Source organism: Lipophrys pholis (assembly GCF_963383615.2).
Source record: "Lipophrys pholis genome assembly, chromosome: 8".
Classification (NCBI taxonomy): domain Eukaryota; kingdom Metazoa; phylum Chordata; class Actinopteri; order Blenniiformes; family Blenniidae; genus Lipophrys; species Lipophrys pholis.
Window position 1 is genome coordinate 10363703 of NC_137630.1, and position 11334 is coordinate 10375036.

General features: G+C 47.8%; 1 protein-coding gene across 1 annotated transcript; it reads left to right on the forward strand.

The window, feature by feature from the left end:
* Positions 1-432: 432 nt before the first annotated feature.
* Positions 433-10818, forward strand: brpf3b (bromodomain and PHD finger containing, 3b). The gene is made up of 13 exons (XM_080470314.1): positions 433-753; positions 1804-3398; positions 3652-3808; positions 3892-4023; positions 4286-4414; positions 4841-5153; positions 6656-6940; positions 7611-8198; positions 8755-8836; positions 8923-9011; positions 9099-9193; positions 9294-9448; positions 9547-10818. The coding sequence occupies exons 2-13, from the start codon at positions 1828-1830 to the stop codon at positions 9728-9730; spliced, it is 3780 nt and encodes a 1259-aa protein (XP_080326440.1). The 5' UTR covers positions 433-753; positions 1804-1827; the 3' UTR covers positions 9731-10818.
* The last annotated feature ends 516 nt before the right edge of the window (positions 10819-11334 follow it).

An 11334-nucleotide genomic window follows, 5' to 3' on the forward strand; every position in this document is an offset into this window, starting at 1 on the left:
GGGAAAAATACTGATTTATGTTTTGATTATCTATCTATTCTCTTATGTCAATGTGTCTGCTGAATAGAATAGAAATACTTTATTAATCATAGAAGGAAATTATTTGTAGTATTGCTCCACACAGAATAGAATTTCAAATATCTATAAGACAGAATAGAAATGTAATAAGTGATATTCAAGGGATCAGGGTGGGCTAAATGGCGAATACTCATTGAAAAATGTATTGGAAACAGAAAATAGTAAAATAAACAATTTACAACTAATAAACACAAGACTAATGGAGTAATTTGATAACTATAAGGGTAATAAAACAAGCTCCAACACCAAAATGTGCTTTTATTATAGTATGACCTTAACTTGACAGATTTGATTATTTTGAAATCCTCACCGGATGTCGCGTGTTTCTACTTCGGCTAACATCGTTAGCACTTCGGACTCCAAACATCCAGCCAACTAGCCGAAGGAGGCTAATATCTCTCCTTCTCACTAAACTGGGTCGACAATAAGCCTTTTTTCAGGTTTTTTTTTTAATGCAGAATAACCACAGTTATTTTCGATACGCCTCAGGTATTCACCGCTGGCCTCCTTCACGCCGTGCTGATAAAAAACAGTGTTATTATAGAAGGAAATGAGCTGTGGCTGGTTAGCAGCGGCTTTTAGCTCCGGGAGGCGCCAGGCGGTGGAACCATTACTGTAAAGCGGCTTCACACCGCCGGCTGTCGACCTTTCCCCGTCACACAGCCGCCAGGACAGGTAAGAAATCCCCCATTTCTCACCCAGCTGTTCTGACATGACTATCGAGGGGCTTTGAACTTCTCCTAGCGGTTTGTCATATTGTGAATCTTGCTGAAAACGATAAATCAGCGAAGTCTCTGCTCCTTTCGGTACTTTAATGTCAGAATATCGTCACATTGCTGTGTTGAATCCATCCGGATCCGACAGGGTAAAATCGCCACAAGAATAGCAGAAAACTTCTGCGAAGGGTAAATGAGCAGAAGAGCTTTTAGCTCTGTTTTAAAACTGTAAATATGGCTGACACTTCACTCCCGAAATAAGGACACTGATCTGTTGAGGTGAGGCTATTCTCGAAGCTGATTGGCTGTTGGGCGTGTCAGTCAAAGTCCCCTTGAAAGCTGATTGGACGGCGCTGTTGTGTTATGGCTAGCTCAGATAGTGGCTGCCAATACTTTATGAGATAACGTCGAGAATAATCTACAGATCATTTGCTTACTTTTTTTTTCTGTCAGTGTGTGTTATTAACAGTGAAGGTTAAACGTGTGCTCAATAACAGATCAGCTGTCAATACTTTGTCTTCGTGCGTTAGCTGCTTTGGTTGCTCTGTAGTAGAGGAGTGTGAAGGAATGTTGACACCACAGGTGATCCAGACATGACACAATAACACTGCACTTTTAATTGAAATACTCTCAAAGCGGAGCATGTTGCTCAAAGTGGTGTAATTATAATCATTATTATAACTGAAAAAATAATCTTGAAGCAATGAAGGATGACTAAGTTAGGACAGTTACTATTGATTATTCTCTTAGAGCCACTTAATTTTCTAATAATTTGGCTATACATTCAAAAGACAAGGCACATCCCTTACAGGTCACCAGTCCATCACCGTCTAAACGCATAGAAACGGACAATCACATGTTATCTTTGGTCACACATTCACACCTATGAGCAATTTAGGGTTCTCTAATTAATCTCACGTGCATGATTTTGGACTGTGGGCGGACTTTCTGTGACATTAACCTATGTTTACACAAATATTATTTCTTTATTTTACTGTTTTATCTACAGGAGGGAAAGTGTGATCCTTGGCCTATGAGAAAGCCACGTCGAAAAGGCCAGGTGGCCGGAGGAGGCGGAGGCAGAGTAGAAGATAGAGATGTCAAGAAGTCGAAGTCGAAGACGAAGTCTAATGGGACAGTTGGTGGGCGTGGGGGTGCCCGCCAGCGATCTCCGTCCCCTTACAGCCTCAAAGCATCTCCAACCAGAGAGACTCTGTCCTACGCCCAAGCCCAGAAGGTGGTGGAGGTGGAGCTAGAGGGTCGGCTTCACCGGATATCTATTCTGGAGCCTCTTGAGGTCATCACAGACGATGAAATGATGGCTCAGGACATTAGTGAGTGTAACAGCAACAAAGAGAACAGCGAGCAGTCATCACCTCCTGCCAGCAGTGCCCCGACAGCCCGTAAAGTTGTCACGCCCCGTGGCCGCAGGAAAGACTCTAAAACCTCCACCACCAAGACGCCGCCGCCTCCCAAGAACAATTGCCCCAATTCTCACCCACAGTCACCTGAAAAAATAACCACATCACACCATAACCACATGACCCTCCCCGAACCGAAGTTCCGTGTACAAGAAACCTTCAAGCCCCTGGAGGCGGCTCCCCTCCCTGCAGCCTACTATCGTTACATTGAGCGCTCGCCTGAGGAGCAGGAGGCCGAGGCGGAGTATGACATGGATGAAGAGGACACCGTCTGGCTGGAGATGATCAATGCTGGCCGGACTTCCGAGGGCTACTCGGTTATTTCGCCGGACACCTTCGAGCTGTTGGTGGACCGGCTGGAGGAGGAAGCGTACCGAGAATCCCGCTCCCGCGCCCCTTCTCAAAGCACTATCGACGACGATGCCTTCTGCTGCGTGTGCCTGGATGACGAGTGCCTCAACAGCAACGTGATCCTCTTCTGTGACTCCTGCAACCTGGCGGTGCACCAGGAGTGTTACGGAGTCCCTTACATCCCCGAAGGCCAGTGGCTGTGCCGCTGCTGCCTCCAGTCCCCTCAGAAACCTGTAGACTGCGTCCTCTGTCCAAACCGTGGCGGGGCTTTTAAGCAAACGTGTGATGGCCGCTGGGCCCATGTGGTCTGCGCTATCTGGATTCCTGAAGTCTGCTTCGCCAACACAGTGTTCCTGGAGCCCGTGGAGGGGGTCGATAACATTCCCCCCGCCCGCTGGAAACTAACCTGCTACCTGTGCAAGCAGAAGGGCCGCGGAGCGTCCATCCAGTGCCACAAAGCGAACTGTTACACTGCGTTTCATGTCACGTGCGCTCAGCGTGCTGGTCTGTTCATGAAGATAGACCCTGTGCGGGAAACAAATACCAACGGGACCACTTTCTCCGTTAAAAAGACAGCATTCTGTGAGGCTCACTCTCCGCCGGGACAGGACGCCCTGTCGGATGAGGAGGGCGAAGGGCGAGTGGTCGGCAGCAGAGGGAGGGCAAGTCGAGGGCGAAGTGCCTACACGGAAGGTCCGACCACGCCAAAGAAAGGCCGGAAATCTGACGGTGATGCTAAGACAGATAAAAAGAAAGGGAAGAAGAATACTGACTCTACACCGCAAAACGCTGCTTCACCAGAAGTGACGGTTCCCCAGATCCCCACAAGCAGGTCAGATCGTCGTTTATTCTGAAGAATGTGGATTTTGTGTTCCGTAAAAGAAAAATGTATCTTTTGTCATTGATGCATTTTATTAGATTGTCTCTGCAGATTGCAGTTTTATGAACAAGGCAGAGGTTTGGGTATACTAGCATATCATAGTCAACACGAGTGTATTATCACAACAGGTTTTTACTGAAGACGTCCCAACAGATGCCTGTCATGTTGACACGAGCATTAACCTGCGTCTTACTTCGTCATACAGGCTGAATATCATCTGTAAGGGAATCATTCTCCAAAGGAAAAACCAATTCATGCAGAGGCTCCATAGCTATTGGTTACTGAAGCGTCAGTCCAGAAATGGTGTGCCGCTGGTTCGGCATTTACACTCGAACAACCAGTCCCAAAGGAATACTGAACAGGTGAGCGCTGCTCTTTTAAAAACAAAGTCGGCTTTTCTCAAATACCCTTCTAACACCATTTTAAAATGTGATGAATTCTGTAGCCTGAGGTGGACGAGAAAATCTCTGCGGCAAGAGAAGCACTAAGATATTGGCAGAAACTTCGGCACGATCTGGAGAAAGCCCGGCTGCTGGTGGAGCTTATCAGGAAGAGGGAGAAGCTCAAGAGAGAGCAGGTAACGTACAGCAGGAAACTAGATTTCCATAGCACACTTAAGAAAAGACTGAATACAATCATTTAAGGCCAGCAGTATGTAGATGTTCTCATGTATCCATATGAAAACTTAAAGGTGATGATAACCTTTGTCGTACATGAAGCTGCTTTAATGGGACTTCAACACTGTGTTTGTGTGTGTCGCCACTCTTGACATTGGCTTCATGCACCCTTCAGACGCAGCTTCACCCTAGCATAACACACATATACTGTGACATCTACAGGTCAAAGTTCACCAGGCCGCTCTGGAGATGCAGTTGACCCCGATGTTGATGCTGCTCCGCTCGACTCTGGACCAGCTGCAGGAGAAGGACACGGCTCACATCTTCGCACAGCCAGTGGACATCAAGGAGGTTAGACATTTGTAGCGGGTCGCTATTGTGACGTTGACTCCAGATACACTCAATGGAGTCAGGATCCAGGTTCTGGAAATAGTGTGTGTGGATAGGTGCATATAAATGGTGCCATCATATTTAAATATCATGGATACTTTTTTCCTGCCTCACTGAAAAACTCACACAGTTTGGTTTCCAATTTCTCCTAATGGAGATTTCTTTTATCGCTTCAAATCATACATTGTAACATAACATGAGTTTAATGAGCCCCCGGCTGCATGTTGTTTTAAAGTTGTAACAGATTTATTAAACTGAATAGTCAACTAGAAGTGGTGCTTTGGTTACATTATACAGCACTACAAATACCATGAGGTTCATCTCAGTATAATACACGTTGAGATGGTTGTATTTCACTCCCTGGTATCTGCTGGTTCTCGTCTGCAGGTCCCAGACTACCTGGAGTTCATCAGCCAGCCGATGGACTTTTCCACTATGTCCTCCAAGCTGGAAAACCACACCTACCGCTCAGTGGCTGACATGGAGGCCGACTTCAACCTGATGGTGTCAAACTGCCTCCTCTATAACTCCAAGGACACGCTCTTCCACCGGGCGGCGCTGCGCCTCCGAGACCTCGGGGGCGCCGTCCTGCGTCACGCTCAGCGACAAGCCACCAACACGGGGCTGGACCTGGACACCGGCATGCACCTTTTGGAGTCGCCTCAGAAGAGAGACTTCTACAGCTGCACCTGGGAGGACGGTGAGTCGCAGAGGTCGTCTTTATTATTTTGCATTGCAGAACAGCAGGAGAAGCTCATCTATTTCAGCAGATGAAGCAGGGCCTCATTAAAGAGAGACAAAGCAAGAACAATGTGCATCTATTAGAACTGCTGATTACTTTCCTGTGCTGCTGCGTATCGCATACAGAGTGAAGAAACAGTGAAACCCACAGAGCTTCTCTTGTAAAATAATCTCCACTGCACTGCCTCATAGACTTCAATTGATGTGACCAATTTTTTACGGTCAACTAACTAATCTCCCTTACTTCGGTGTGGTTGTTAAGCAATACTTCCAGTAGAGGGCGGTGCAATTTAGTGCCGGAAAATAGAGCTGATGATTTTCCCAAATATTCTTTATAGCTTATTTTTCCTGCTGCCCAGGCGACGCAGTGCTGTAGATTAGCTTTCGTCCTCACAAAAGAGATACTTCTGGTCTCTTCTATTGTATTCTTGCTTCGCTGGTCGCACACGAGCTGTACTGCACGACACTGCCCCGCCGTCACCCGCAGTTTGCTTCACATCCATAAACTGCAGTGATACAGAGCAAATTCCTCAAAGGCCTCGCCTGCTTACTCAGCTGACTGGATCGGATGACTTCTTATTACATGTGGAAGCACACATGACTCTCGTCACTTCATGTGTGACAGTTTCATCCTTCAGTCAGAAGGAATTCGATACACCTGACAAGTTCACCACCCAGTCACAGCTGCTTGTCTCAAGTCAGTTCATGTAAAGATGATGAGCATTGACGCTGACCAGGAACAATGTTTGGTTCCACTTGTCACAGAGGCTTTTAAGTAAACACCCGTGTGCTTGAATGTGAGGGTTCACACGCCACATGAACTGACTTTATTCCAAATTCATCTATTCTCATCTCCAATTGAGGCTGCGCCTCTGTTGCACCTTTCATTTGTCCTCCAGTGAAGATTAGTGTCGTCATTCCGTTTAGCTCATTGACATCAGAAGCATGCAGAATGATAAACAACAGTGTTAATTATTGTGCCTTCCTCTGTAAGAGATTACTAGAATACTAAAAGATAACTATCCTAGACACGCCTTTTAATATTTTTTTCCCCCCATTTTTTTCCGTGCGTAACTCGTCCCGCGCCGTTAGGAGCATGTACACAAAAAGCACATCAAAACGTGTGGAAAAATGTGGAATAGTGTTCTATGAGTTTTAAGAATGATCCGTAAACCGGTTCCGCCCAAAAATTCTAAAAATTGTCCGGTCAAAGCAAATGAAGGAGCAGTAACAGTGGAGATGTTTAACACTGTTTATGAACGTTGTTGATCTCCATGTTACACCAGTGGTGTGAGCGGCGATAAACTGACATCTGCTACGTCACACAGCTCTGCCCAAGTTGAGAAGACGCTCGTTGATATAATAGTGGTGGTTCTTGTTCTTCTCGTCATGAGTTGGAAGCGTTTGTGTCCTCAGTGTGAGACTCACCCCCCCCCCCCCCCCCCCCCCCGCTGTGTTCAGTTGACAGTGTGCTGGACCCAAACAACCGGCTTCACATGTCGGTGGAGGAACAGCTGAAGGAGCTGCTGGAAAAGATGGACTTTGTCTCCTCCATGCGCTGCAGCGGCGCCCGGACTCGCCGTATCCGCCTGCTCCGTCGTGAGATCAACAGCGTCCGCTACAGGCAGGGCCAACACCACCGCCACAGCCTCTTCAACGGACACCTCAAAGAAGGCGAGGAGGACGAGGAGGAGGACGAGGAGAAAGACGCCCGGGCAGGCAACGGCCTCCCGTCTTCGGACAAAGGTGGGCTGAGATGAAGCACCGAGCTGTGTCACAGTATGAAATTGCCAAATGCATGAAGCTTTAAAAGGCACTTTTGTCAATGAGACCAGTTATGAATCTGAGCTAACAGAACATTGTCCTCAGGTAATTGAGCCAGGGTCCCCCCCACGCACCAACCCCAACCACCCCACTGTCTCCAGTCTAGTAAGTAGGGGCCCACAGAGTCTCGTTAGCCATGGCTGCCTCACAACTCCTCTCTCCAAGTGCACTCTGTGTCCGTACCTCTTCTCTGCATCACTGTCATGGACTCACCTCTCTCTCTCTCCATTGGCCACGTACAGTCATGCCATGTCATCCCACTACTGACGACAGGCTAGCCCAGTCACACGGCAGCAGAGCGCCGGCGACCCGGCTCATAACAGTCTGCCATGCCACCATGTTGCCGGTGTACAGTTGTGAGAGCGAAGTTATTGATTCACTTGTCTTGATAAGGTCCTCCATGTCGACAGAGTACCTCAACTCCCTCTGGGCTGTGGTTTAGTGTCGGGAGTGAGATGTAATTCATTACACAGTGACCCCATTCTCCAGTGTGAACACTGCACCGCCACGTCACTCTGCATACTAAATGGACATTCAGTCAAGAGGGCAGTGTTGATAGAAGATCAATGTAATGTGTCTTGTCATCTTTCAGAGGACAAATCCACTTCCCCGCCAACACTGGAACGCACGGGACCGGCTCCTCCTCCACGACTCGGGGACGCACCTCTGGAGCCCCCCACCCTGCGGCCGATCACGGGGGGGCCGCAGTCCACCGGCTGGCCCTGCAAGCGCCTCAAGATGGACTGCGAGCTTTCAAACGGCGCCACAGAGAACAGTAATTGCACTAAAGCACCGGAGCGGTCCGCCACGCCGCCTCCGACTTTGCACAGCGAAGGGCAGGTGGTGACCAACGGCCTCCCAGAGCCAAGCGGCCCCCCTCGGCCCACCACCGGGGGGGTGGGACGACGAACCTCTGTGTTGTTCAAGAAGGCAAAAAACGGAGCGAAGCTGTTCAGAGAAAGAGAGAATCCCCTGCTGAACGGGAAGGGGCCGAAGGACGACAACACGAGCAATGGGCCGACAAAACCCGTCTCTACAGCCAGCACCCCATCCAGCACACCGTCAAGCACTCCATCAAAGACCCCCCAGAAGGTCCCGGGACCCCCCAGCCTCAACAGCATTAGAGACATGTGCTCCGACAGCGAGCTGGAGAAGACGCCAACCCATGCACTGGAAAGTGGTGAGAAGCCTTGAAACTGAGGGACTGATTTTCAGAGTGTGTGCCTGGCCCTTTAAGAGGCAACGCGCAAAGGTCACTATCCCAGCCGCCCGTGTTAAAAAAAAAAAATTGAATTTTTCTTTTGACGGATTTTCGACTCAGCGTTGAGAGCACGTACACAAAAAGTACATCAACATTTGCATACAACCTGGGAACAGTTTGCCGTGACTTTTGGTAACTACTCGCCAACCGTTCCCACAGAAAAACTGAAAAATTGTCCAGTCAAAGCTGAGAGGATTTAGGTGTAAAACACAAAATGGAGGGGATAGTAGTCGACAGCGAGCATCAGGCACACAAAATATTTCATCTGAAATTTTGTAGTTGAATATTGTTGTTGTTAACTGCTCCCGAAAAAATAAAGAGAGCCGGCCACTGAGGGATCTTCTGTTTATCTATGAACCGACTGTACCACAGTAACTAAATCCTGTAGTGTTCTTTTCACTGGCTGAGACCAGAACAAAGATTTTCTTCTGTTCAAGCCTTCGACTTCAGTCTAATTCCTCTCTTGTACTTTCAGGACTCACCAACGGCTTCAGCAAGCACAAAGACGACGGGTCCGACTCGGAGTACAAACCTTGTCCAGTCCTCCGCAAAGAAATGTGAGACCTGTTGTGTGAGTTGTGTGGATTCGGTGATGTTACACTGATGATAACCTCCCACCCTCCACCCTCTTCCCATCTTACAGCAACTCTCCACCTAAACGAAGCCTCGGTAAGCCCGCGCTGTCCAAAGTTCCGCTGTTGGAGATCGTCAACGGAGACTCGGATTACACAGGTACTTTTCTTGAGTACACCTTTTGTTTAAATTCACTTTGCTGGTGCTTCTTGTTCATGTTGAGATTTTCTTTTGGGTTTTTTTCAGGCAACGGCAGCCACACATCTGAGGACGAGACCGAGCTGGAGTCGCTGGACTTGGTGTGGGCGAAGTGTCGGGGTTATCCCTCCTATCCCGCTCTGGTAAACAGCTGAGGCGCTTTTCTCTGCTCCCAGCTGGCGGTACATGTTTTGGCTCCTGCGTTGAAATGTGTGTGTGTGTGTGTGTGTGTGTGTGCTTCAGATTATTGACCCTGAGATGCCAGAGGAGGGCCTGCTGCACAACGGCGTGCCCATCCCCGTCCCGCCCAAAGACGTGCTGCGGCTGGGCGAGCAGCGGCAGGAGGAGGCCAACGAGCGGCTGTACCTGGTGCTCTTCTTCGACAACAAGCGGACGTGGTGAGCAGCGAGCACCGTTGTCGCCATTGTCAGTATGTTGGGATTCCCCGAGTCCTGCTCGAACCCTCTAACAGTCTGACTCTCTGCCGCCGCCGCAGGCAGTGGCTCCCCCGGGAGAAGGTGACGCCTCTGGGCGTGGACGACACGGCCGACAAGCTGCGCGTGATGGAGGCCCGGAAGTCCAGCATCCGGAAGTCTGTCCAGGTGGCGTACGACCGCGCCATGATCCACCAGAGCCGAGTGAGCCACAACCACGGCTTCGTCACCTCCAACTACCTGTAGGGGGCAGCTGCGAGCCCCCCACTATGCATTTCTCATTGGTCTTAAAGCAGCAGGTGGATCCAGCGCCCCCTGCGGTGGTCCGGGGACTCCGGACTGCAGTTCCATACCAAACCACTAAGCGGGCGGCGCACGAAGCCGCGGACGATTTCCAGATTAGAATGAAGTTACCTTTAAGTCCCACGTTGCTGCAGCTGCCAGACGTTAATCCCCCCCACACACACACACACACACACACACACACACACACACACACACACACCCCAACCACATTCAGGGAAGTGAGGAGGCGTCTGCTTCCTCCGACCGTATGTCTGGATGAAACCTAAAAAGATCTCCCGTCTCTATTTTCTCTAATGCTACTGCCAAGGAATCCAAACGTCACAAAAAGAGATTTGACATATTTATATGAACTGCAGAAGACTAATGAATGGATCACTGCCATCTTTTATACAATAGCTTTTTACTTTTTAATCTTTTACAAAGACACTTGTATAGTACGAAGGCACACGTGTACATATGTATGTGTAGGATCAAACCCTTTTTAAATTGCGTATTTCAATCAGCCCAGACGGGCCGGAGCAAGGCTGTATTTTGAAGATTTCCCGACTTGCTTGCGGTGGACTTTGAGCTTGTTTTTAATGTCATCGTATCGTGACGTGTGGATGTGTGTGTGTGTGTGTATGTGTGTGTACATTGAGAGCATACAACACAATGAGTCGTTGTTCTTTATATTTGAATTCTCTTTTTGATACAGAAATAATTTATTTATGGAAAACAGAACTATAGAAATAAAGATTATATATTGGTTAAAGGTGAGCGTGAAATCGTATTTAAAGCAAAAGAAGCAAAGTCCACGTTTTCTCCGATGATTTCACACCGGTTGATTTTACTTCAACGCCAGCGCTCAGTCATCTCCCTCCAGAAGATTCTTATTTATTGTGGAGAGCCCCGATCTATCAGATGAATTGATACACCTTCATAAGCTTGTACTACCTGTATATTTTACTGCTCACCAAATATTTTGTCTGTAACCAATATTTCCTCATTTTGGGAAATAAATGATCTATTAAAAATGTTTAAGATCTTTGAACACGGTGACTCCTTTCTCACTTTCAAGATCAGCTTTTGTTTTTTAGTTTTTTTATTTGATAACAGCCTACATATTATTAAAACAGGTCCATTTTCATACAGTCTAAAAAAATATTTAATCTCTACAAATATCAGCTTTTTTTGCATTTTTACAGCTCCGTTTAGTAGTCATATTGACTTCACCCACAGCAGATTTTAAAAATAGTTTTTTTTAACTTATTTAAATAACTAAATATACTTTAATAATCCTCTTGGGGAAACTTTATGCATTTATGTATTATATTTCTAGGAGGCAGTGTGCAGCCAGAGTAGTGGGGGGGGTCGGGGGTCATGCTCAGGATTGATAACCCCGTCGGCTGTGGAAATCGAACCAGCGATAAGAAGTTCTTTGCTCCAACCTCTAACCCAGGGGTCTGCAACCTGCTGCTCCGAAGCTGCTCTTTGGCCCGTGGCGAAGGCTCTATGAAGGTTTCACCAAATTATACTGATAAAACCTTAGAAACTGACTCGGATTT

Bases quoted from the DNA above. Each gene is read 5' to 3' on its own strand.
- brpf3b (XM_080470314.1), top strand. From the start codon at position 1,828: ATGAGAAAGCCACGTCGAAAAGGCCAGGTGGCCGGAGGAGGCGGAGGC. The intron at 6,941-7,610 runs GTGGGCTGAGAT...GTCATCTTTCAG, and splicing joins CCTCCCGTCTTCGGACAAAG to AGGACAAATCCACTTCCCCG. The intron at 9,449-9,546 runs GTGAGCAGCGAG...CCGCCGCCGCAG, and splicing joins TTCGACAACAAGCGGACGTG to GCAGTGGCTCCCCCGGGAGA.